The 27,333-nt window shown below is 44.7% G+C and overlaps 1 protein-coding gene across 2 annotated transcripts in view; it reads right to left on the reverse strand.

Annotated features, from left to right (window-relative positions):
* Nucleotides 1–27,333, reverse strand: part of LOC119435911 (RAB11-binding protein RELCH homolog) — a 141,747-nt gene that overhangs the window by 93,109 nt on the left and 21,305 nt on the right. For both annotated transcript variants that reach the window (XM_037702606.2, XM_049660884.1), the window contains exons 7-9: nucleotides 14,485–14,769; nucleotides 10,435–10,615; nucleotides 5,087–5,290 (exon numbers count right to left, since the gene is read on the reverse strand). In XM_037702606.2, the coding sequence (XP_037558534.2) occupies nucleotides 5,087–5,290; nucleotides 10,435–10,615; nucleotides 14,485–14,769 (670 nt within the window). The remainder of the gene's footprint in view (nucleotides 1–5,086; nucleotides 5,291–10,434; nucleotides 10,616–14,484; nucleotides 14,770–27,333) is intronic.

Consider the following 27,333-nt stretch of genomic DNA (forward strand, 5'->3'; position numbering starts at 1 on the left):
ACTCTAACATGGCCGTTCGGGCTGGCGCTGGGTGGCAGTTCGCGATGCATGATTCAAGAACGGTCCCACACTTGCGAGGCAACAGTGGCTTACCAATGCATTGGGTCCTATGGGAGCTATGCTGTGACCGGCCAAAAACAATGTAATAGCCAGGAAAATGCAGCACCCAGGAAAGTAATAGCGGGGTTTTACTGTATTAACCCTTTGAGGGTTGAATTATTTTGCCAAATGCGACCCCCCAGGGTTGATTTTTTTTATTGCTGATTTAAATTCTTCGAAAGAACTTATTTTGAAAAAATATGGTCGTAATTTTTTTAGAGTGACAGTAAAGTGAGAAAAAAATTGTTTGTGTTGTAAAATACAGAATGTTTATTCATGAATAAGAAGATACGCGCACTGAAAAATGATTGTGTGCACGTCCAAAAACCAAAACAAATGAGAAGCCTTCGTCTTATAGCCAACAAGATGCGATAGAGCTTTTGTGGTCTACAAAAAAGGAAACGCAAAAACGGCAGCATCGTTTGTGTATATACGTGCCTGCCTGGGAACAGGTGTAATCGCGCCACAGTGGGTGATAAACGATCGAGTAACAAGCAGTCACCCTTTGAGAGATTTTAAATCGGATAGCTATCAGTTTAGTGCATGCAACTAGCGGGATCCGCCGCAGGAGAAAAGCGTAACTTGATGTCGGTGCCTTGCGCGCGCGCGCCTGGATGTGCGAGCAATAGCCGACGTGCCGTTGCCATAAAAAAAAAAAGGAGAGGCATTGGCGCAAGTAAAAAATTCCACTAGTTCCCGTCGAGTGGCAGCACATACGAAGCGAAACAAATAATTGAAATAATCGCGCACTTGTCGCCGCAGCGCGAGCGCGCGCGCCCGTCGAGTGGCAGCACATGCCAAGCGAAAGAAATGATCGAAAAAGGCACGCTTTTTAAATGTACAAGCGATAGCGTACGTGTACGCCATTGACCATTTTGAGGGTGTTCGCGGAGGATGTACATGTATGATATTGACCCTGAAAGGGTTAAACACACTGTGGACCGTACGGAGGACACCATGTTGTGCTTTTCATAGTACAGTTAAACCTGCTTATAACGAACCTCCATATAACGAATTCCTGGATATAACGAAGTTTTTCTATTCACCGCCGTTACTCCATAGAAACACATGTATTTGAGACCTCTACGTAACGAAGTGGCAGCGGGAGAGCCCCTTGAAATAACCAATTTTCCCCGCCGACAACCTAGAGATTTCGCCCCAAATTTTGTCATTTTTGCGCGAGCAGAAACCGGAAGCACGTTCACCACCTGCATCCCTCAACTCGGCGATCTTGCCACCGCGGGCGTGACGTTTCCCCTTCCCTTCATTCAAACCTGATCCCGCCGCTTGCTGCAGCTGGCCTAGCCCACCAAGCCGGCACTCTCCTTTTCGTGTTGATGTCACTGAAGGAAAAAAAATGTTTGTTTTTTTTTCAGCGCACTGGCAGCGCCACTCTTTGGTTACTGCACAAGTCTCTGCGCTTCACTTCACTGGGTGACACTATACGACGCTATGACCTAAAGTCCCTATATAAGAAAAGTACCACCATCCTTTGATCAATGGCGCTTCGCTCTCTCCTGTATCTCCGATTGGACGATGATAGCGCACGCTTTGACTTCTTTATATTTTGTTTTTGTTTTCGCCTCAGAGCCATGTTGAAAGTCCTCTGCGCAGCCGCAGTTGCGGGCAGCGGCAGCGGCGCGCGCCCGGCCTGAAAGTTTCAACATGGACTTTCTAGGGCCGCCACCGTCGACTTGCTTTCGCAAGCAAAAAATAAAGAAAAAAGCACGCGCTTTAGGAGAGGAGACGAAGGAGGAAAGAGTAGATGGCGGTACTTTTCTTATATAGGGACTTTACTATGACCGTGTCGCTCGCTCTTCGTTTGCAACGCCTCATGCTTGCGCGAAACGACACACGTCCATGCATCCAGTACCTGGTGTGACATAAGGATGAATGCTTCGACGAAGAAACGCAAGATATTGACCTTGTCTGTCCACGCGGGCGCACACTTTTTCGACATCGCAGATTGCTTTCAAGATACGCCGCCGCCGAAGTAAACACCTCCCTTTCTCGCCTCCCCCGCCGTGCCTAGCGCGTAAGCGCGCTTCCGCCCCCCCCCCCCCCTTCTCCCCCACGCGACCCCCCGCAAGCTTTCACTCGCACACGCAGCGTACGGCGCGCGGCGACGATGTTGCCACGTTTGGACTTTACACGGAACCTCAAAGTGACATCCACAGTGAAGGCACAAATGCGCGTCGCAATAAAATGTGCTTCTGCGCGGTTACTACTCCGACGGCGACAGCGAATTTGCAGCCCCTACCAGCAGCTTCTCCGCGTTACAGGGAACCTATCTCGAAGGCCATGCTTTTGTGCGCGGCAATCGGTAACAGCTGTACGAGCAGGATATATGTCATGATGGCCATGTTGTAAGTTCACTATCGCTGGTGACTGTCGTCCGGGCGTCGCAACTCGAGAATCGAACGTCTGCGCATGTGAGATTTTGCCGATTTTGTGCCTATGCGTGTAAAACAAGAAAAATTGTACGCACTAACCGTTTGGTGGGCAATGAGCGACTACGGATTAAGCGGTCAGCCAATACATGGGGTTCAATGGGGGCTGGGTGGGGGAATCTTCGCGACTATGTTTAAACCGCAATTATGCATTAAGCGGGTACGTATTAACGAGGTTTGACTGTACTACCCTTACTTCGTATCGCTGTCTGCTAAATTGCTGTCGCAATCGATGCTTCGCCTTTCGGGCGAATCTGGGGCTTTTTTGTTCATCGCAACTTTAGTGTATTGGGAGTAAATCTTGAGCGATAGTACATACGGTAAGCGTTTCTTTTTCGAATTTTCGTGCCCAACCTGCATATAACGAAATCCTCTTTATAACAAAATTTTTTAAGAATTTGTCAGTTTCGTTATATCCAGGTTTAACTGTAAGCGATAAAGTGCTGACTGAGAGTAATGATGATGGACATTAATAAAATGAATTTCCATTCTGTGATGGTAAAGTTCACTGGTTTTGTCTTTTTCTTATTGCCCGATTCAGAGGCATGCTTCATTTTTCTTGCTAAATATTCAAGCGCGTGTTCAATTTCCACTTTGTTCAGGAGCTCCAATGCTCTTTTTACATTAGTTTTCTACTTTGAAGCCATAAAAAGTATGCGCGCACTTGATTTGGGGACGTGTTAGAATTGGGAAAACACTGCCAAATGAATCAGCAATGTGTTCCAAGATTTTTTTTCTGTCGCTTGTTTAATTCGACCCGCCAGACAAGCAGACCAATTTTGCCGCTCTCGTCAGGGTCGAATTACGGAAGTCAACTGTACCCCCTTTCTTCTATTCACACACATGTTCAAATGCATTTTTTTCTCGTTTTATTGACATCTGAAAATCGTTACTTGAACCCACTCAATTCTTTCTATTGGCAATCGTTTTGCAAGCAGTTAATGGGTGATAAAATCTTGTACATTTCTCATAACACTCTTGCTTTGTTTAAACTGAGCTTCACGTTTAGTAAATTCTGTAATATTTAATACGTTGCTTTCAAAATGTATTTTTGTTCTTAAATTAACCAATGCTTTAATTTGTTTTTCATGAATGCAAACTTTTGAAAGGTTTCTGTTTCTTTCTCCACTCCGGCTATAGGCTGATAGGGCTGCAGTATGTCAAAATAAATGAGTATATCAAATCAATTACACTCGTACATCTGAAGTATATTTTGCTGTAGTATTGCATGGAAGTCGTAAAACATTTTTCATGCACGCCCATTTTTATGTCGCTTGACAATGTTTTACAGAACTTCTGGTTGTGCTTTAGCGGGTGGTAGTGAAATGCTATCCTAATTGGCTGTGATTTGTTATGAAATGCTAGTACAAGTGGCCTCTCATCAGCATTACATGAATGATGAGCACTCATCCAGATAACTAATCCTGCCAGCTTCCCTAGCACCTTACGCATTGGTCTGCTTTGCAAACTACTGAAGCCTGCCAAAATGTCTCCGATACTCACCATTAGGGTGCAGCACATCAACACTCTGATCATACGAAAGGCAGATGCAGAAATAACTAGCCTTTCTTCAAAAAGAACAGACTAGTGGGCTAGTTAGTACTGCATAACTTGAGGAAAAGCGCAAAAGAGCACGCATGACCGAGACGAAGACTCGTTCTGTTGTGTCTTCCTCTCCTTCTGTTGTCCTGCATGGTCTTTTACGCTTTACCTCAAGTTCGCCTTTCTTCTCATGTGTTCAAACCTCCCACTTGTGGGGATGCGCGACTCTCACGTGTCTCCTGTAACCCGGCTTAACTGCGTAGCTAAGTGCCGACGGCGGTCGTGGTGGTTGTGGCGCATTGCGAGAGATGGCGCGAGTGTCGCGATGCTGGCGCCACCGGGTGGCGGGGTGACTTGGGAGAAAGGGGTCAAAGGCTTGGGATCGGCGGCCAACACGCACGAACGCTTCACGCGTGCGCCGGCCCGCTTCGCGCGACCGTCGCCCGAGGCTAAGAGCAGGACAACAGTATGGACGAACATGGATCGTTCGAGCGCGCCACCGTTCGCGTGACTGTACACGCGAACGACTAGGCGATGGTGTCACAGCATGGGGCGAACGTATTCGCTCGCTATCGGGTCGCGGTGAGTCGGATTTCCTTGATTTGTCGCGCGCCCATGTGAATGTTCTATTGGTAGTAATTCGGCTAGTGTGTATTAGTGTATGAAAGGTGCAATAAATGCCCTTGTGATTGTTTGCACTACTGTGTTGTCGTTCCTTTGTCCCAAGAGCATGTGTGAGACCCCACACACTTGAACATGTATCCCTAAAGGTGTGACAGGCACTTGAAAAGGTAGGAAACCTGTTCCATAGAAATGTTAGTAATTGCCTGCCACATTTACATTCCACAAGACATAAGAATAGCAAAGTACCAACATCACCCTGCAAGGCTAACATCACCGGCACATGCAACAGTTCAAACACACACACGCCCATACTCACTCACTCACTCACAATCATAAGCAATGAAAAAGGTATGCGGATGATTAGAACATACTTGCTCCCAGCACTGTGGCAGAAGCTCAGCTTCAACTCGTTCAGGGCCTAAGCACTGAGCCACAGACAAAAGCCCAGCCAATATGACTCTGCGCTGCGCATCATCAGGACGCTTCGTTAGGTTGAATAACAGATTCAGAAGGACATCACGTTGAGCAGCATCCGGATGCAAATTGATGGCTGCCAAGAGTAGAGGAACCAGCTCCTGCAAAACATACACAAAGGAGTCAAGAGATAATGAAATAAAATGCACTAGAGAACATTAATTCAAATTTCACAGACACGTTGAAAAAAAAAATTCAACCTAAATATGAACTAAGAAAATTCTAGGCAATATACTATAACCACATTTAGTGGTAGATAGACAAGAGTACATATCGTCATTATAATTATCAACATCACTTATTTTACCTTTATCCCTTGCAGTGTCGTGTTTTTTAGAAGGTGATGCACCTCCAGCTATGGTCGTTATCGTAGTAAGAGGACATAAATCAGGCTCCTTGATTTCATAAAGACTAGAGAGTGTTACCAAGATAACTCTGGTGTGGATTCCTAATTGCTGCTGTATATTCAAGTTTTGTCCGGACAAACATTTCATAAAACACAATGGTTTATTTTAGGTTATGCAGAAGTAAAAAAAATGACATGGATAATGACAAATGCTCTCTTGGTATGGCCATCACATTACTATCTGACGTCAATGACCCGGCAGGACAGAAAAGCAAGAACGTACCAGTATGTCAGTGACACTGAAAGGATTAGCGGTCCCGGATGGGACTATTACATATTACATGAGGGGGGAGCATGATCAACAAAGTACAACACTTGATCACTAATCTAAAGAATAAGAATAATGCATAACAAATGAAGAAAAAAAAAGAAAATTCAAATGCAGCATGGTACAAAAGCTGTAAAGTTTATCAACAAATTGTTATGTCAATGTAAGCAAACAGGAAGGGGACGACAATTCAATCAGTTATCACACAAAAAGAACAAAACAGTACAAATAGCAATCAATATCATGAACAAAAAGCAAAACCACCCTAAGCAAACAACAAGAAATTAGGATTGGAAACACTTAATACCCAAAGTGCGCCACTAATACCTCTCTAAATATTGAGGGATTGCATTCAGTGATTATTGACTGTGGTTGCATATTCCAATCTGCTATGGTATTGGCTAAAAACAAAAGTTGTTAAAGGGCCCCTGAACCACCCCTCGGGCTTGGTGAAAAAACACAGTCTGCGGATAACATACGCTGCTGTGAACATCGCAGCCAAATTTTGCAGTCGAGCGCAGCTTCTGGATCTCGCAAGCGGAGCGCGGTCACCTTTCTCTCAAACGCTCTCTTTTCAACAGAAGCCTGCTCCTCACTCTTTTCTGGACACTATTTCGTAATATACCAGATTCGAATATGTCACTGCCATTGGCGAACAGCTGACATCAATCAAGAAGGGTGCTTGGATCAGTGCGCTCACTATGTATATTTATTGACGCAGTTTAATAAACAGGCTGAAGTAAGCAAAAATCTGCTTTCGAATTTCAATAATAATTACGTACTTCCAGAAGAAGCCGACTATAGATTCTCACGCTCGGCAGCGGCCGCCCGCGTAGCAATTGAACTTTGGCCATCCTGCTTATTGGTGTCGTAGCCGTCGGGTCTCGCTAATGTCGACTAGTTTTGCACACTCAACTTAAGGCCAGACCACGCTCACGCGCTCACTCCTGGCCGCTCCTGGTTAGAAACCTTGGCAGACTTCGCTTCCCCCGTAATGAGTTATTGATAGCGCTTCAAAATGCGCAAGTTGGATGTGGCTACTATCCGTCAGTCAAGCTGGTGAAGGACAAAGCCGGTCCGCACTACGAAGCACAGCCAGACAGGAGCATATGAGCGCGAGTGCGCACTCTAGCCCTGTCGTGCACAAAGCAAACGCTGCAGTTGCATGAAGCTGCAGTCTGCTATGTAGCGCAGATACTGCAGCCGCTGCGGACTGCCGCAACAAGTCCACTGGCTGAGCACACTGCAGCTCGCGGAGAACAACTGCATTTGGCACGTTTGGCTGTTTTGCGTGTCATAAGCACCAAAGTCGGAAACAGTGGCGTCTACATAAACATCCAAAATAAAATTTGAACTGTGTGCCACGGTGACGTTTTAGTAGGCAGAGCGTTGTGGGCAAACCCCACTCCACGGTAACTTTCGCAGTGCAAAAAACTGAAAGAGCAGCGGAAGCACCGCGAACGATATGTTTGACAGCCAATAACTCTGCTTCTGCTGAACGTATTGAATAACATTTTGTGAGAAAGTATTTCTGAAATAGTCTAATTCAACTTCAGATGCATTTCTTGACTTCAATAAAAAGTGGTTCAGGGCCCCTTTAAATGCATTGGTAGTACCGTGGAGACAGATTCTTAAGGAATTGAAAGGCACCAAGAACTGCGCACCAAAGGAAGAACAAGAGTAACAGGTAAATTTTGAATATTATAATATATCTTGCAGAATAGGCAGAGTTGCATGATTCTACATCTGGATGCTAAAGGAGGGAGATTAGGGGAAGATTTGATGATAGTAAACACTATGGTCGTTATCGTAGGAAGAGGACATAAATCCGGCTCCTCGATTTCATAATGACTAGAGAGTGTTACTAAGGTAACTCTGGTGTGGAAACAAAAAAGAAAAAGGATGAAACAGCTAGCTCCGGAGAGGTAGTTAAGCCAGAGGAGGAAACCTTTCCGATTTCCTCAACAGAAATTCAGGAAGAGGATCAGGCACTGAGTTACGATTCTCAACAAAGTGGAAAGAAAGAGTCTGAAACAGCTAGCTCCACAGATGTAGTTAAGCCTGAGGATGCAATGTTTCCGATTTACCCAACAAAAATTCAGGAATGGGGTCAGACTGAGCAGCCGCCAACGGAAAGAAAGAAAAGGCAGTCGGAAATGAGCACCAGAAAGAGTACGAAGAGAAAGAGGTGTCGCAAATTCAGGAATGCGGCAGAAAGGGCAACGCGGCCAAATAACTCGAAAGCCACTAAACCTGTAGGGAGCGCATTGAAAGAGTTATGTTGAATTCCAATGGCGGAGCCGGAGCAGCCGACGGACTCCGCGAGCGAGCACTCGACTCTGGCGTAGAGCAACGCCTCCAAATCCGCGAGTGGAACACAACCTGCGCCGCCGGAGCAAGGCGGAAGCGGAAGTTCTATCCTTCGGGCGCCAAGTTACCCAGGATACCTTGCGTGTTGTCATTCCCTTCCGCTGTTTGCTCCCAGCACCGCCGCAACGGTCACTTGTCTTTTCAGTGCCATTCACCCGCTGCTTAAAACTGCAAAATGGATATCTTGCCAATTAAGCGTGCAACAGCTTTTGTTTGCTATGGTGAGCACACAGGATGCGGAGAAACATGGTAGGTGTCTTTGCAACTTGAAGGACGTCCTCGATGAAGCTCCCTACTTTCGGCCTCTTCGCAGGAATGCGGAACATCCTGTCGAATTCCCGCTCATAAGCGGCAGTTTTAGCGTCGCTGGCACTATCTGAGAAATCGCTCGTGTCGGAACTTGAGCTTTCCGACTCGGAGCTGTCACTATCGAGTAGCAGAAGCAATGCCGCACGCTCTGCCAAACTAGCCGAGCCGTTCATGTCGTCCGCCATTACCATCGCGAGTCGCGACCGGCTGCGCCCCCCGGCAGACAAACGTGGTAAAGGAAATGCGTCACGCAGAGTTCCGGTCCACTCCGCCGATTTTGGCGGAGCATCTTTTCCTGCTCCACGGAGTCACTCCCGCTCTGAATCCACTCCGACTCTCTCATTGGAACATTTTACTCCCGCCCTCACTCTGTCATTGGAACAAACTTGCTCCGAAACGAGCAGAAAAACTTGTTCCGACTCCACCATTGGAATTCAACATTAGTCAGGCGCGCTTGTTATTTCGAATGTTTCCAGTCAGAGCGCTTCAGAGTCCCCGGAGGAGAAAAAAATGACTGGGCCATTTGGCACGCAAGAGGACAATAGCTAGGGGGCAGTTATGTTCCCACTCGTTGAGTTCCCGAGGTATAACCTGTATGACATAGGACAGCGCAACAGTGAGGCAAAGCGAAGTGATCATACCGGGCAGGGAATTCAAAGTGCGATGCCTAGAAGGCATGTTGCCAGTATGTAAGGTGTCGGGCGTCTGCAGCGAGGAGAATGACCTACATTCCCTAGTTGACAAGACAAGCTTTCAGGCTGCGCCTGCCTCGAGTACGACATAAAGATATGACACAACCGTAGGCTATTCAGAATGAAAAGCAGTAAACATGTTTAGCGGAAACAGTTTGGTTGGTTTCTTTATTTTAAGCTTTGTTTAGGTTGCTTATTTTAGAAGCTCGCCGATATTCAGAAAGAGATGGTTTCACACACATAAATTTTTGAAACTTTGTTTTCTCAATGTTTCATCTTTTTAAATAGATAGACTTGCCTTTTGTGTAAGGTACACTTGCAATGTCAAGTCTAGGTTGTTTGTTAGAAGCCTGTAGCTTCTCATTTCAAACGACACGAAGACTAACAAGGGAAACCTTCTAGATATGTCAGCGCCAGATCTCGCAGGCCAACTAAAACTGTAATAAATGTGCGCTGCTTAGCGTATGCTGTACTATAGCGTATGCTATACTAAAACTGTCTAGAGATCAATCCTTAGGAAGCCTTTAACCCAATATATTATGCTGCTTAGGCTGCCACTTAGGCTTCTCGACAGACAGAAAATTTGGCAGATGCAACCTCATTCTAACCTGCAGTATAATTCCCTCTCAAATGTTCCAAGAAGACGTGCTGTTTCCAATGTAAATTAAATGCCACAGAAAACTGTTGATATATGTCTTAATTTTTGTCCTTGACTTCCACGGTGCTCACATCAGTCAACATCACCTCTTTCATCAAACCAAAACTCAGTGCTGTGATGACCCTCAATATCTGTGTTTAGACTTCCTCCTGCTTTGATCATTTTTACCATCTTTTTCACTGCTACTGAATTGAATGATGAATAAATGATTACCTAGCACATAGGACATTTCCTCTTTGTCACCAGGCTAACTATGCAGCCAGGCAAATGCCCTCTCTAATAATTATGTACCAAAACAGTTATTCATTTTCACCATTCTTTAAGATGTGCTGCATGTGCCACCACCAGCATTAACATGTCCAAATCAAAGCACCAACTTTAGACCAGGGATGACTGTGCCAGAACAAGTAGTTGGCTGAAACCCAGATGGCATTGCCTGCAAGCAACCTCATGCTAAGTACACTAGATGACCTAACTGCAACATGTTATGCCTCTTCCAACCACCACAACCAATAAGAAAAAAAGAAAGAGAGTGAGCCTACCTCTCGTTTTGCCAGCAGGACATTAGGCACAATGTGTGGAAGACACCGGGCAAGCATCAGAACCACCTCCTCGCCTGATGAAGCCACTGCTGTCACATCTTTTGCAAGGCGTGAGTCAGACAACTCACAATGTGGTTGGCATACGTTCATAAGGGCCTCAAGAAAGGCTGGACACGTCTTCCTGCACAGCACAGGAAACACATACAAGCTAACTGTAAAGAATCCAAACAGCTTTGCGAATAGACGTGGCTGCTACATTAATGCCAAACTAGTTCTGTGTAATGCTCATAGCGATACATGTACACCTTCATGTCACAGGAGTAGCCATGAATTGTTCTCATGCAATGGTTACATGCCTACTGCACTGATGGTTAAATGGAAAGAACACTTCTGCCACTTGGTCACCTTTCCCATCTCACCACAGTGCTGCAGTAGATGTGGCCTTTTCTTTTTTTGTTCATTTGCCTGCAACAAGAGACTCCTCTAAAAAGAATGGCAAAATATCTGAGTACCAGTAACTGACACACTTCACTTAAGCCACAGAAACTGTTACCGCCCCGCCAGCACACAGCCACCAACATTAATCAAGCACTACAAACTGGAAGCGCAAAGACACATGAGCTGAGTTGAACTTTACAATCTCCTACAGCAAGTTTTTCATTTGCAGGTTTGCAGGTTCATTTGCTTGTATGCAGAACGGTTAACTGCTGGTACCAAGAACATTAATGTTACTGCTGTGGCCACTCCTCAGATGACAAGCACCACCTTCAATTCTAAAACTCACACTTGTCTCCTCAGGCCTTGAAAAGGCCCTGCAGCACATATGAATGTGATTGTAAAATGCACTTTGCAAGCAGGGCGTCACTTCAGGAACACCCTCCATGAAGAATTTTTCACAAGTGTTTTCAATTGGCAATGTTATGAAAAGAAAAAAGTGACTAACAGAGCTTTATTTCATTCCCTTCTCCTATCATACTCAAATATGTAGCTCTACAAGCAAGGGCAGTGCTCTGACAGTGTGATCTCATCCTGCTGCATTGTGCTTTATGCTTTATTTTAAGGTGAGATGCTACTAGAAAATGTGAGTTTAAAAAAAAAAAATGATCTATTTTTTTTATTTTCACTTGTTTAGATAAGTTTAGAATCCCCATGTTATGAAAATAAACATCAAAGCCGAGACTCAAATGGAAATGGGTTAAAACTGCGTTTAAAGAGCACAAGGTGGCTGTTACAAGCCCGAAATTCTAGCATCTCGCAGCTAACAGCACGCAGCCGCTTGCCAGTGCAAATCGCACGAGGAGCTCGGCCAAGCCTCAATTTCCTAATCACCATGGTTGCCCAGGCTGCTGCGGCACAAGAAATAATTATGAAAGCATAGATTTTTCGAGCATTGCGACTTCCAATTTTTAACTTTAAACTCTCAAATGTGTTTTTCTCAGTTTCTCTTTTTTTTTGTGCACTTTATGTAATCTGACCGTAATGAAATTTGGCATGCTTATGCTTCAACATGTCCTGAATTCAAAGAAACAACTTTCAGAGCTTTCCACAAACGTATTCAGTGAGATAATTTCAAATGTTTCTTCATTGAGAATGGTAAAACTGAAACTCAGCATTGGAATTTTTCACTAGACTAAAACACAAATGTTACACTATATTTTTGTGCTTTATTGAATTCTACTATTCATTGGGAGCAATATGAGCTATATTTGAGTGTTTTCTTGTGCTCACTGTTATCGCTTAAGCTTGCACAAAAATGCATTGTTTTTACAATAGCATGGTCTGCAAAAAAATTAACCAATTGAGCTATCAAAAAAACTAAAAGCAGATTTGAAAAGAGGAGCTCAAGCTCTGTAAATGGTGAAAGTTTCATTGAGATGCCACAAATATTAAAGAAGTTTTTCCGAGAAGCACTTCCCCTTAATTGAGCATGCAACAAAACAATCCTGTTTGTGTGGCTTCTCCAAATGCTTCTGCTCACGCTGTCTCACTTAAAGTGCACAGTACTGCACAGGCAGCAACGTTAAGCAGAAAACCGGAAAACAGACTTACAGATGTGAGCATGCTCGTTTTGCACCCTCTGGTCTTGCTCTAGGTGCCCTTTGAAACAGCATGATGCCCCTTCTTTACTGAGCAAGGCAAGAAAATGCCCTGGATATGATCTTTTCAGATTCATTTTTATTATGATCCGCATGCACATGAGACCATGCTCTCCCAACCTTAGCAACTGCTCTCAATTTTAGCTGCCATTTTTATCATCTTCACTACCGTTTCTTAGTACCATTTCTACTGCCTCCTCTAAAGCCAGGAACTTGTGCTGGGGTATCTCTTGAACAAAGCAACTGTTGCTTTTAGCAAAAAGCTATTCCCAAAACTATTCATTTTACACAATGCCACACAGCTTTTCAAATTATTTGCACACTGAGAACTAGAGACCACACATCACATTACTGTTTCCATTTTGCAACAATTCACAATCACCTTAAAAATAAACAAAACTGCATGGCACAGTTGAGATTTCACTAAGCTTCAAATTTTCCTTTCACAACTGTTCCTTGAGGTGCGCAAAGGGTTGTCTCACCATTAACAGTTGAGGCTCTCCATGCCACCAACAAATGTTCTGGCTTCAGAAGAGGAACACAAACAACACCATACAGGTTAACTAAAAGTGCAACTAAGAAACTAACTTCACTGCCTTTGTTGTTAATGAAGGACCTGGAATAAAAATTTGTTTACAAGCATTCTTATCCACATCAGACAGCTGCTGTGAATCCGAAAATAGAAAAAGCAGAAGACAGTTCTGGTTTCAAAATGGCAACATTCGCTGATACAGCTGCACGTCTGTATCAATCAGAAACTGCAAGTAAATGTGCGGCACCTTACTGAGTGTTCAAACTGCTGATCAATATTTATTCAACAAAAGTCTGTTATCAAGCATGTTTGCTAGTAATATGAATATTCCAAATTTCAAAATAGATCAAATAGTTCTTGTTATTCAAGATTTATTAATGTTTGTTGGATCAGAATAGTTATTATAGCCTATGGGGAGTAACAGCAACAAGGCTGCATAAAATGTTCATTCTCAAATCCACCCCAATACAATATACATGAACACTCTGCAGAACACGCTGTCTGCTGAGCATGATCTTGTGAAAAATGCATTCTGTGTCAATACTTCTAATTTGACTATGTATCAGACATTCATTGTGTTGAAGACCATTCGTGGTCTCCAGAAATTTCAAGACAGTATCCAAATGCGACGGCAGATGTGCACTACCATAGATATATCGAACCCACACATAAAGAATTATTGTGTATAAAAAACAGCAGTAAAATGCTCTTCAAAATTTTTGTATAAAATGTTTATTTTATATATCAAAATACCTTAAATATTGAACTTTTTTGTGATCCCCTTCGGCGCTTTGATATATCCAGGTTCGACTGCAGTTGATAAATTCAGGAAGAAAAAAAGTAGACTTGCGGGAGAGCAAAGCATGGACCATTTACTGCTTGTAGTGAGGCAAACAGAGCTCCGAAAGCCTGTGCAAAGAGAAAACTTGTTTTATATATTTAAAAAAAATCAAATTGTGAGGTTTTACGAGCCAAAACCACTACACGATTAAGAGGCACGCTGTAGTCGGGAACTCCGAATTAATTTTGACCACCTGGGGCTCTTGCACCCAATGGGCATTTTTGCATTTCACCCCCGTCGAAATGTGGCCACCATGATGGCCGGGATTCAATCCTGTGGCCTCAAGCTTAGCAGCGCAACGCCACAGCTGCTACGCCACCACGGCAGGTGTGTTTTGTATTTGAACCTTCAGAACCTGTAGGGCCATAGAGTTAACACTGTGGCCCTAAGGGCTTTAGCCACAAATACTAAAGATGTTTCCTCCCTCCTTGCAACTCTGTGGCTCTACAGGTTCTGCAGGGTCAAATACGAAACAAGTTTTCTCCTTGCACAGGCTTTTCCACTTTGCTTGCCTTGGCTTGACAACAAGAAAAATATCTTACGTTAGCAGCACAACAATGCACGCATCAAAGATTTATTACCTTGTACTCTTAAGGACTTCTGATTCTTCTGGTTTGCTGACACTCTCACTGCCATCAACAGACATATCACATGTCTCTTTATCACACACTTGATCAGCCACACATATCGTAAGTGCCTGAGGCATATGCTTTTCCGCCGAGTCGCCCTTTTCCTCTGGCAGCTGCTTGTGTGGTGAGACTACAGCCACACTTTGGCTCGCGGTACAGGGTTCTACAGCATCAGACAATGTGTCGACTGCCATCTCCAAAGGCAAACTGGGCTTGAAGGACAATTCTGCTCGAGAGCTGCGCACAAAAGAGATAACCAGTAGAGTGAAAATAGATCAATATCTAAAAGAAAAAACAAGAAGCCTATATATCAGCAAAATGAGAGCTCTAAAATTGACAGGAACATAATATTTCATTTTTATATTGGCCATACAGGGTGCTCAAAATTAAGCTTTACGAAATTTTTAGAAATCGCCTGTGGCAGGTAGCATAATTCTTATCATTGAGCTGGGTTATTTAATGAGGCGGACATTAGTAGCACGAGAAATCTAAACACATATTCAACTAATTAGCAAAAATTCACAAATTAACTTCTTAGTTAATTTACAACACATATTGCAATTTATAAATTGTAGCCGGTGAGTTTGCAAGACGCATCCACTTGAAATTAATTTCCAGGATTACACCTGCATCACTCTCGTCGCTTTTCCAGCATTCCCCTTCCATTGGCGGCGCCCCTCGTTGAGAAGCACGCTCACTACTGTGCTTGTCTGCAGGATTTTCCTGCAGAAGCCGAATTACAACCGGTATTTCGTCTCGCGTGGCTACACTATTAGCGGTATGCTGGAGTTCTATGGGAGGGTGAACGGAAGTTGGAAAAGGCCAAGTTATAGCCGGTTCTGCACTGCAGTAGAACCCTCTGTTACGTTCCCGGGTGCTGCGTTTTCCCGGCTGTTACGTCGTTTTCGGCTGGTCCCGGCACAGCTCCCATAAAACATAATGCATTGGTAACCCCGCTGTTACGTCGGAACTGTGGGACCGTTCCCGCATCATAGTTGCGAACTGCCACCCCGCGCCGGCCCGAGCGGCCATGTTGACTTTTCATGTCGCTTGGCTTGGTTGCTTGACGATGGCATTGGCCGCCCTAAGTGCAGGGGGCGACACTTATGACGTATTTTCGGTTTCCGCCAGCAAAAGTATAGCCCTTGAGATCCGTATTTGCTATCTAAAGATGGTGTCTATGACGCGTTGCGGCCCTAAAATTGGTTTTGGCTCATAGATGTTCCGTATAAAATCCAAGGGCGATAACACTGTTGCCGCGTGCCGTATGCTGTATGTGCGAGTGAAAGCGTGCGAGGGGAGCTGACAACCGCGTCTATATCTCGCGCGCGAGAGAAAGAAAAGCAAGGAGGAAGCGCGCCTTCTTCCGTTGCGCTCGAGGCACCGGCAAAGGAGCGAGGGGGGAGGGCTAGCGGGCAGCGTTGCGCTCTGGCATCAACTGCGAACTGCGCACGGTCGCGCAGGCCATATCTTGAAAGCGATCTACTTGGGGCAGAGTCTACGTAGTGTAGGTGCATCGGCGGCTCGTAGCTTTGTACGTGCTGCGTGTTCTCAGCGCTCAGTTTGCGTTGAAGCGATAGACAACAGCGCGAAGGTCACTTCGCTCGGTTCTGCAGCAGCGCTTAAATTCCTCACGCCAGGTTTGACAGCGCGTGTCCGCGCTCATCGAGTGTGATGTGCTCATGTTTGCCTGTGGGCGCTGACACCATGCTTGTTAATATAGTTAATAAGCGAATGTTTACAAGTTTATACGGACGATAAAATTATTATTCTTACTTTATATAGCTGTCTACTAAATTGCTATCGCAATCGATACTTCCGCTGTCGGGCGAAACTATGACTTTTTTTCACACGTAAGAATTAAAATAATATTGCGTGCAGTTCAACACTACTCCCATTTCTCAATTCTTCCTGTTTCCCAGCTCTTGCGTTTCCCGGCTGTTACGGTTTTCTTTTACGGTCCCGTGAAAAACGTATCAGCGGGGTTCTACTGTATAAGCAGCTACGTTATAAGTGGTCTAAGCTGTATGTGGTGATTTATTCATGCATACGAGTTGACAAATTAAATGGGCATCTCTGAAACTTCACTTCACCAAAATGTTTTCCATTGTGGAAAAAAAAAATTTAATTGTGGGGTTCAAAAGACCCCTCACCAGGTATGGGCATTACAAACAGGCGAGCATGGTGCATAGATCACACGCTTACAATTAGTGCCTGAAAAGTATCAAACTGCTGCACAGCGTGAAAACAGCTGAAATTTCAAAGAAAACCAGTGCGCTCTTCCTCTCAAGGGTACCTTGCTTTGTCAGCATATCAGATATTGGGTTTTCTTGGGAGGAAATTACCAAACGCAACGAGAAGCGAATTTGAGTATGTTTTATATGCTTGAAGTATAAGCGCACTACTACTCGGTTACAGGCAGGTTAAGGGCTTGGGACTCATAGTCACTAGAAGAAGGCTCAGGTGTCAACTGAAATTATAATTATTATTTTGTTTTGCAAATATTGCAAGGAAAGGTTAAGATAAACAAAGACATATATATAAAGCAGCAGCTTCAATAACAATGCTTGCAAACAACCCGCACTCTCCTTGCGTAAGCTATGCGAGCCCGTACTTATTTGTTTAGCTTATTTGTTTGGTCGGAGCTTTTAATGGACCATCGAGCACTTTCTTGCATTTCCTCTCTTCAGTTTCGAAACCTATCTTTCAATGCAGCGGCATGTTACCATTACACACCCGTCAAAACACTCAAGAGTTAACGAGAATTTACGTGACGTCAATTCAACACCAAGTCATCCCCATTGTCAAGCAATATAAGTACCTCAGAGTACACATAAACGAAGGTAAGACTTACTTAAGCACCCACCAAGATAACCTGAAAATAAAGGGGACACGGAATGCAGCAATAATGAAACATAGAGCACTATGGGGCCACAGTAAGTATGAGGTGGTGCGTGGAATCTCGAAAGGAGTAATGGTGCCAGCTCTAACATTTGCAAATGCCATTCTGTGCTTAAAATCGGATATCTTGTCAGGGCTAGAAGTTAACCAAAGATCGGTAGGCCAGTTGGCTTTGGGAGTCCATGGCAAAACCACAAATGAAGTCGTGCAGGATGACATCGGTTGGGCCTTGTTTCAACTCAGAAAAGCGCAGAGCAAAATTAGTTTTGAAGAAAGACTCGTGAAGATGAATCAAAACAAATGGGCGGCAAAAGTGCACAAGTATACCTGTATCTGAAAAGCGTCGACACCGAATGGAGGAAGAGGTCAAGAAAGTTGCCAACCAAGTACAGGGTAATTGAAAGTGTAAATACACAAGAGTCATCAGAAAGAAAGTGAGAGAAACACAGACAGCGAATTGGATGCAAGAAATTGAAACTAAGGAGACTATGGAGATTTCCAAGAATGGGAAGAAAGAAATTAGAAGGGAAAATTTGTACGATAACACAAAGGACAGTGCCTTAATTTATATTTGTGGCTCGAGCTGATTGCCTAAGGACAAAAACACACCAGAGCAAATATTCGCAACAAGATGAGGCGTGTGTATGCTGCAGCAAAAAACCGGAGACCACTCAGCACATCCTAATGGAATGTGAAGGATTCACCAAGTGAGACCTGTATGTAACATGCCCCTTTCAGAAGCACTTGGATTTAAAGTGGATGGAAGCATCAACCAGTCAGCAGTCGAGACAAGCAAGAGACGTTTAGGGTATTGGTGGAAAAAAAAGCAGGGAAGGGATTGATATGACCAGATCTGTTGCAGGCACAGATAGCAGTGCAAGGTAGAGAGAGAAATGTTAAGGAAAAAAAAAAAGATTAAGGAGATGTATTCAAAAATGCTAGAATGAAAAGCATGTATAGCATACCTGATTAAATCAAGCAGGCCAGGTGACTATTTGTCACAGCCCCGTATCAAAGGGGATACCAATAAATCATCATCATGCAGTGCACGCGGAAGCAGCCATAGAAGGCAGACTGTGCAGGAACTCGACGTGCACACCACCTCTATTTTCACAGTTTGCAGATTTTTACAGGCTCTATCCCAGACAATTTTTCATCTTGTTCTCTAGTGCCTTTATTTTTGCCAGTACTTTTCTATATTCTCATCCATTATCTTGTAGTACTTATGTTTAATAATTTATTTTTCATGTGTGGGATCATGTGTGGTTTCACACACCATTCATTGCCTGTGAACTTGCTTAAAGTAGAAGGCAGAGTTTAATTGTTATTGCCTTGGTCTTACTTTGTTTTGATTTTTTTCTTCGTTGCATCGTCATGATTCAGCAAATGATGTGGAGACTTCTGCATTGTATACCTACTCTGTAGCGCAGAGAAATGATCTTCGTGCAATATTTACTATTATCTTACCGTGCATACTTTTTCCTAGTTCTAGTTTTCATTTCAATTGTACTTTTTATATTGACTGTATTGATGTTGCACGCTCTTACTTTGTGCGAAGTACGCTTTTAATACATTGATGCTTTTTTTTTGCCTTGTTGCATAACGCTTATTTTACGCTGATGTAACCTCAGTTTTCCCCTTGCCCAATGCCTTCCTGAAGGCCCGTAAGGCATTCATAAATAAATATATTTTCTTTAAATAAATAAAGTAAACATGCTGTCAATAGATATGTGGATTTTCGTGTTCGGTGTAATTAACGCTTCAATCATACTGTTCATAAATATGATAATGCCCACTTGGGCAGCAACTACATTATACTAATAAACAAGTAAATAATTGCATAATTTATTATTTCATGCTTTGCGCACTATTTCTCGCTCCATCCAGCATCGAAACTGCGGCCTGCAGCAAGCAATGGCGCGCAAACAAACACAGCAGAACACAGGAATTTTCTTTCATCCGCAATGAAACCTTTCTTAAAGCTTGCTCCACATTAGCTGTATCATTCATTGTGTGTTCACACTTTCTGTGACACTTCACCTTCAATATTTGCCTTTAAACTGGCACACTTATTCCGGTGAGTTTGGCTTGTTCGTTTGCTAACAAAGCCAACACTACATACGTAGTTCAAAAGGTCAATGAAAAAAAGTGCTAGTCGGTGGCTGTTCATACTTTCTACCGTCTCATGATGAACTCTTGCAGAGATATACCACTTCTACCTACTCACGTTGTGGTGGACCTTCCCATCACGTCCGGGACATAGTTCTCGCATTCTTGCCATCACCCAAACTTGCAGAGGACGTTGTTCGTCGCCGATGAGAACTAAATTTCCTTCCTTCAGCTTTGTTAACGGCAAAGTTTTTCAATTCACCTAGGTATTCTTTCTGCCAGCAATCCCAAAAGGTTTTCAGTTCTTATTCTCGTTTTACAATAGCCTGTTCAGCTGGTCTTCACTGTTAGCATCTACCGATACTTCGTAAGATGGTACAGATGTAATTCTTAGACCTACTAGAAAACTTGCTGGGCAAAGTGGGTAGGGCTCATCAACGTCATTATAGATGAAGGTTAAAGGAGGTGAATTCAGCACAGCCTCTACTTCTATTAAAAGCGTATGGAGCTCAGTATAGCCAACGAGTCTTCTTTAGAGCATTTTTCGCAAGCAGTTCTTCACAGAGCATACTAGTCTCTCTTAGAACCTTCCCCACCACGGAGCACTTGGGCACAGAAACTTCCACTGAATTTCTGATGCTGCGAAAAATGACATTATGCCTGGGGTTCTAATAGTTTTCCAGAACTTCCCCAGTATTTTGGACGTCTATACATATATGCATATTCCTCTTCGTGAAATGAAACTCCTGAATGCAAAGAAGAACTTTTCGGCAGTCATGTCTCCAAACAACTCTAAATGAATGGTACGAGTGACAGCGCAAGGAAATAGTGCAATATAAGCACGCTGATGACCATTTTCCTTGACGTATAATGGTCCAGCAAAGCCAACTCCTGCCACCAAGAAAAGTTCTGCTTTTGTAAACCTTTCCACTGGTAAAGGAGGTGTTTCTGGCTGTAATGGCTTTGCTTGCATCCACAGGCAAGAACATATCATTTTCTTGACTAGTTGTCTGGCCTGTGGAATCCAAAATTGTTCACAAATCTGAGTAAGGGTATTTTGGACGCCACCATGGAGAACCTTCATATGGGTTTGTCGGATAGTCAGTGTTGTAAAATGAGTATCTTTCGGCAAAAGAATCAGATTATGACTTCCATAGTTCTCATTTTTGCTATGAGCACAACCTTGTACATGAATTAATCTGTCTTTGTCGAAGAAAAGTCGTAGATGCTTAATCTGGCTCAGCAAGGGAATAGGCTTGTTTTCCGAAAGGCACGTCAGTTCATCGCTGAAATGTGCCTTTGGATTGACACGTATCAGGTAGCATTCCGCCTCTTGAAATTTTTCAGTGGAAAGCTCCTGCGACGACTTCTGCTCCCCTTTTGGCGTCTTCGTGTATCTTAAAACCCAAGCTGTAACTCTGACAGTTTAATACAAGAACTGAATCACTCTGTGTCAATTATACTCTCCAAGGATGGTTTTGTGCTGACAGCATGAGTACATGCTGTGTTGACACATTCCGGTATTCCTATTTGCATGTCTTGACAAAAGTCTTCTAGCCACCTTAAAGAATTGCTCATCCATTTCGGACCATGCCACCACAGCTTTGCCTGCTGTAATCTGTGTAATCTGTCACCTGAGAGTCCTCTCATCAATAAGTCTGCTGCATTTTCTTTTCCTGGGCAGAAGCGCCAAAAAGAAGAATCCATTAGCTTGTGTATTTCGGCCACCCGGTTTCTGACGAAGGCCTTCCATGCCATCAGTTCTTTTCGAATCCAGCAGAGCGTAATTTGCGAGTCAGACCAAATTGTTACTATCTTGAAGTCCAGGTCGCAGTCCCTTGAAAGATAACGGTACATGCATGCCACTGGCAAAGCAGACATTAGCTCAAGTCGAGCCAGTGTCATTGTTTTGATTGGCGCAACTCTTGTCTTTGCGAACAGAATTGTACGACAAGGGTTGCCGGTAGAATCAAACCTGGATGTGTAAGCAACTGCTCCATATGCTGATTCGCTTGTGTCAGAGAAGATGTGTAGATTTGTTTCGAAGATCGTACTTTCCATTCTTGCACCCAAAAATCTGGGGATGTTGAAGCCTTGAAGTTGAGCTATTTCTTGACTCAATTTTACCCATGCGTGCGCGAAATAGGGGTGGTAAAGGTTCATCCCATTTGAGATTCGCTCTCCAAAGGTCTTACAAAAATATCTTTGCTCTCACAAGAAAAAGAGAGAGGAGACCTAAGGGGTCACAAAATCTTGCAACAGCTTGCAGAGCGAAACGCTTGGACACTTCATGCTGTGAAATAAAGTGCAAGATGCTCACTCGATGGAAGAAGGAACTGTCACTGTCCATATTCCAGGACAATCCAAGAACTTTGAGTGTTCATGAGAGGGCACAAAGTGCTTGTCCCTGTGACATGATTGCATCTTTAAAACTAGCAGTCACTGCAGGGTCATTGCTTTTCCACTTCCTTATGTTTCCAGAAGCATCTCTGAATATGTTATTTCTTCAAGTATCCTAATGACATCTTCTGTTGTGTCAGCTCCGATCAGAAGGTCGTCCATGTACATGAATTTCTAAAGCAGTAGAGCTGTCGTGTTGTAGCTATCCTCGGCGCACCAAAAATGATGTTGCAACGTGGCCATCAAAAGAAAAGGGCTTGAGGTGGCTCCAAATGCCACTCTGGTAATCCTCCGGATTTCTTGTTTTGGTAAAAGTTGGTTTGTCCGAGGAGGCATTGCAAACCAGAGGAATCGTAGTGAATCTCTGTCCTCTTCATGCAGGCCGATTTGAAGGAAGGCCTTTTCGACATCTGCTGTCATAGCAACCTTGTATCACCAAAAACACAAAAGCAGTGCGGCTACGTCTGGGTTTAAGCTGCGGGAGGCTGTGGGTTCGATTCCCACCGCCGCCGGGCACCCACTGGTTCAAAAGGGTACAAGCGTACCCCGGCCTGGCGTTCGGCTTCCTTCAGGGGTGATACGCTTGGGAAAGGAGCCTGCGCCCTGAATTCCCGTCGAAACCAACGTGAGCACGGAAAAAAAGTGGTGTCTGGGCCGCTCCCATGGCGGTCATTTCCCATGTGGCGCCCCAAGCACCTATTGAGGTGGGGGCACCTTCCGGTTGAGGTCAAACACCCCTTTCCAAGCGTTCAGGTCCCATAATGGCCGAGCACCAGGCCGGGAGCGCGCTTGTACCTATTTTACCGGTAGGTACCCGGTGGCAGCACTTGCCTCCCACAGCCGCGGCGGATGCTCGTCTACAAGGCCGTCTGTGGTTGGACAAGAGGTGCCCAGAGACAACAGCTGAAATGTCTATTGGGCCCTCTTTCGAGATGTGGACCCCCACGACAGCCGAGCACCAGGCCAGGGGACATCTCTAGCCATGAGAAAAACCGGTGGGTTCCCGGCGGCACCGGGATTTGAACTCGGTACCTCCCGCATACGAGGCGGATGCTCTATCGCTAGGCCATCGCTGCAGTAGAGCAGGATGCGGTAGAGCAGGATGCGAGGATCCGTCGAAAACGATGCGAATCTTTGTGGTAGTCCGGTCTTCCTTGATAACCACTCGATGCGGTATGTAGTAAAGTCGAAATTTGCTCGTGGAACTTGACTAGGAAACTCTTTCTGCTGATCCTTCTTCCAGATATACATGAATGGTTTTGTCGTACTTTTCCAATAGGCTGTGGTCCTTGTTGAGCTTGCGCATCAAAATGCCGAGGCGTTTAATGGCCACAGAGAAATTGTCTGCCAGGTCCATTGTTTTCTTCCAAGTAAGTCGAACTTTTGATAGCAACTGTCCTCTTTAGTCATATTTTTCTTGAACTCCAGTAGCGTCAGTTCGCTATCATGCTTTCTTCAACAGCTCTGACACCTAGACTTTCCAGGTCCCAAAACCGCGTGAGAACCTCCGAAACAGTGTCCTCTTCTATGCAGGTTCGGAGCACAATGGCACTGGAACATTGAACGGTGTTGCCTGTGAAAGGAAGTGGCCCTCGCACAGTCAATCCTAATTTAGTGTGCACAGCTTTTAGTTCCTTGCATTTCTTCCACACGGTTTTCACATCCCCAGTCACAAGTTTCCAGTAATAGTCTGAACCTATAAGTATCGCTACAGAATTTCCATTGTCTCCATCTAAAGAAAGGGCTCGTGTATCCAATCCAGTTTCTTTCATCTTCTTTGTAACTTCGTCATCTGGAATGGAAATGTGCTCACTACAGATGGCCTCCACTTCTAGAGCTTCTATTTCAATATGTTTATCCGTCTTTTCTGGGAAGACGATCACTCAGACTCTTCTTGCTGTTTTCCGAGTCTTCTGCCCTCCGAAAACTCCTACAGTCACCGTTCCCCCTTGCAGAAACTGACAACCAAGTGTGCATGATGCATCTATGGTAACAAAGCAACGCTGACTTCCGCCATCGATGAGTATCCTGTAGTGCTTCGGAGATTCCATGCCTGCCACTCTCGCCGTCAAGGACTGCAATAATATAATGGCGTTCGCTTGTTGAGAAAGAAGGTTAACTGCGGTCGCAGAAGCCTCATTCTCTTCCTTCTTGAAGTCATGGTTACACATTGAAGTGACATGACATCGAGAACATCTATCACTATCTTCGTCTTGCTCTACAGTCCCTTGCCATGTGACCTTCTTTAAGACATAGAACACACTGCCCAGCCTTGGTGAGAAACTGTTCCTTGTATTTCAAACTCACTTCTTTGTTGTCGCAGACTTCAGCACTATGCTTAAATGATTTGCAAAACAGGCATAGGTCAGGCTTCTCCAACACACTTTGTAGAGCCGCTGCTGATGGCACGTTGCGATTCTGAACAAATTGCGATGTCTCTCTATTTTTCTGGAGGACTTCTGGTGTTTTAGGAGACGCATATGCTGGCACAGCTTCTCGGCAGTGAAGTTGATGTTCGAAGTACTCCAGAAGACTTTGTAACTCTTTCTCTGCTTTCGTCATCCGGTGCTCTGAGTCAACTTCCGCTTGAATCAATGATACCGCTGTGGACGCTTTCGTCGGCTTGTAAAGTTAATTAAATTTAAGCACTACGTCTGGTGGTAAGACTCGCAAGAGAATCTCCCACAACATGGAACATTAAGTGGAGGGACTTGTGCCAAGAGCTTTGAGACTCCTTACATGCACGTTTACTTGGTCATAGAGGTAGAGGTCTCAAAGTTGAGTGATGTTTGAAGACGAAGACATAGGTCGCGAATCTAAAAGGCTTCGAAGGTGCTCTTGAACGATTATACTTTCATTTACGAAGCATTTCTTGAGAATATCTATAGCGTCCAGATAGCACTCTTTAGTTGCCTTGGGTCCAGATATGGCCGACGCAGCTGCTCCACTGGGTAGAGTGCTCAGGTAATTAAACTTGTCAGCAGAGCTGAGCTCTTCCTTATTGTGCACTTCTGTCGAAAACTGTGTCCAAAAACAGTGCCATTGCTTTTGGTTACCATCGAATTTCATCAGTTTCAACTGCAGTAGTCTAGACTTGACGCTGACTGAAGCTTGGCTGCCCATCTGGCGCGAAGCTTGGGACATACTGCTGTTCTAAAGCTCAAAACAAAGTTCTGATGCCATTGTAACAACCTTGTCTCCATATTTGCTCGCGTCTCACATCTCACTCTCGATTAGATCGTCAGGCGTCTCATTTAGAATGTTCTCATCTGTTTTTGTTTATCTGCAGGTAGAGTGCGTCAATCGGATCATGTAAAACGCTGACCTGTGATGTTGATAGCTCTTGCCATTCTCGTATAATGAATTCCGCTTCTTTTAGGATGTCGTCCAACTGTGAGCGTAGGCACTGGCGCCGTCAGAGAAGCTGTTCCATGAGTCAGTTGGCAGCCGTGAACTCTTCGCCAAATGCACAGCTATCGCAGCCCGATACTATGAATCGATGAGGTTGACGTCCTTCATAAGATCTAAGGGGGTTTCGGTACCATATGGTGGACCTCAAGGTCCGCTGGGTGCCACGCTGTCTTGATTAAAAAGAGACGGCAAGTCCAAAACACATACTCTTCTTTTAATGGAACAGCGAACTAAAAAAGATACCTTCATGCCCACGAGCGAGCAGAACTCGTGAGGCACAAAACAATGATGATGAATGATCGTCTGCTAGACGGATGAAAGACGAAGTTCCAACACACGTGAATGTAGTAGGAGTATGTGTGCGAAAAAAAATTTATGCATTTGAGAATAAATAGCTGCCAGCACGCGCTTTAACCCTCTTACACCTTCAGCCACGATTTTCTAATCAGGAAGGGATCACATAGCCAATGCGGAATTTTTTTTTTCTTGCCTCATTCAAGCCACATCAACAGTACTGGATTGTGCGAAAGCATCCTCGACGCATGAGAAGCCCTCAGGTGCGATCACAGTAGTGCGGAGAAGGAGTTGGCCACGCCCACCACTGAAATTACCCTGTTCCTGTGCGAATGGGACGGCCAGAACAAAACCTGCCAGCGCGCACAAATCTCGGAGGCCATGAATTACTAGATGGCACTTGGCAGCGGCGACACAGACACTCCAGACCACCCCGTTTATGGCAAATTGCACTTTCTTTATTATATCCTTAGTTGCTGACTATTAATTTAAATTAAATTATGGGGATTTACATGCCAAAATGATGATCTGATTATGAGGCACGCCGTAGTGGGAGACTCCAGAAAATTTGAACCACCCGGGGTTGTTTAACGTGCACCTAAATCTGAGCACATGGGTGTTTTCGCATTTCGCCCCCATCGAAATGCGGCCGCCATGGCCAGGATTCGATCCCGCGACCTCATGCTTAGCAGCCCAACACCATAGCCACTAAGCAAGCACGGCGGGTATTACCGACTATTGCTACATGTTCTCGGCATGGTAAGGTATTATTTAAAGGGACACTAAAGGCAAATATTATTTCAACGTGGACTGTTAAAATACCATACCAGAAACCTCGAAACGCTTGTTTCGTGCCAAGAAAATACTTATTTTAAAAGAAAATTGCGTCCAAAGCGTCCGCGTACATCTAGCGCAATTCAAATCGACCGCGCGAGCGAGGAGTGGTGACGTCATGGCCATATAGTGACGTGCTGCCAGTGAGTAAAACAACGCCCACAGACGGCGCTACGGCGGAAAGCGCAAACGCGCGTCCAGAAACAGAGCCAAGACAGAGCCAACGGCAGTGCAAAAGCGGAAGGTAAAGCGTGCGCCGAATTGTAAACACGGTGAACGTCGACGCTCGTCGCAATGGACAAACTAGTTCACGAGCCTGACAACGACACATTGGCTCGCAATGCTGGGCTCGATTTTAGCGATTTACGCTCCGATGAGCGTGACAAGCTGCTGAGGGCTCGCGCTGCCGGCGTCGTTGCCTACTACGACGGCGGCCTCGACACCTGCTCTTCCGAGCGCGAAAGCAGGGAGGACTTCAGCAATGCGATGTCGGGCGATGAAGCTGGTCACCGTCTGGACATGCCGTCGCGACTCTCAAGCTTATGGCAAATTCAAGTGCAAGTTTAGCGAGCCAGCAACACCAGCGCAGCACTACGCGATAACGGAACTACTGAAGCTCGAAAGCGCGCGCGGCGCAGAGTCGAGCGAAAACGAAACCCCTTTTGACCACCCGCGTCGTTGTCAAGTGTAACGCCAAAAAGGTATTTTTTCTAAGAATCTAATAGAAGTAGACAAGCAGCATGTTCTTCTGTCTTATAATCCAACGAAATAATCCTTTTAATACGAGTGGTTGAGTAGTAGTGAGATAATTTTTTTGAGGAGTGCCTTGGTCATAGGTTAAGTACCGGAATG

This window comes from Dermacentor silvarum, chromosome 1 (genome assembly GCF_013339745.2).
Source record: "Dermacentor silvarum isolate Dsil-2018 chromosome 1, BIME_Dsil_1.4, whole genome shotgun sequence".
NCBI classification, from domain to species: Eukaryota; Metazoa; Arthropoda; class Arachnida; order Ixodida; family Ixodidae; genus Dermacentor; species Dermacentor silvarum.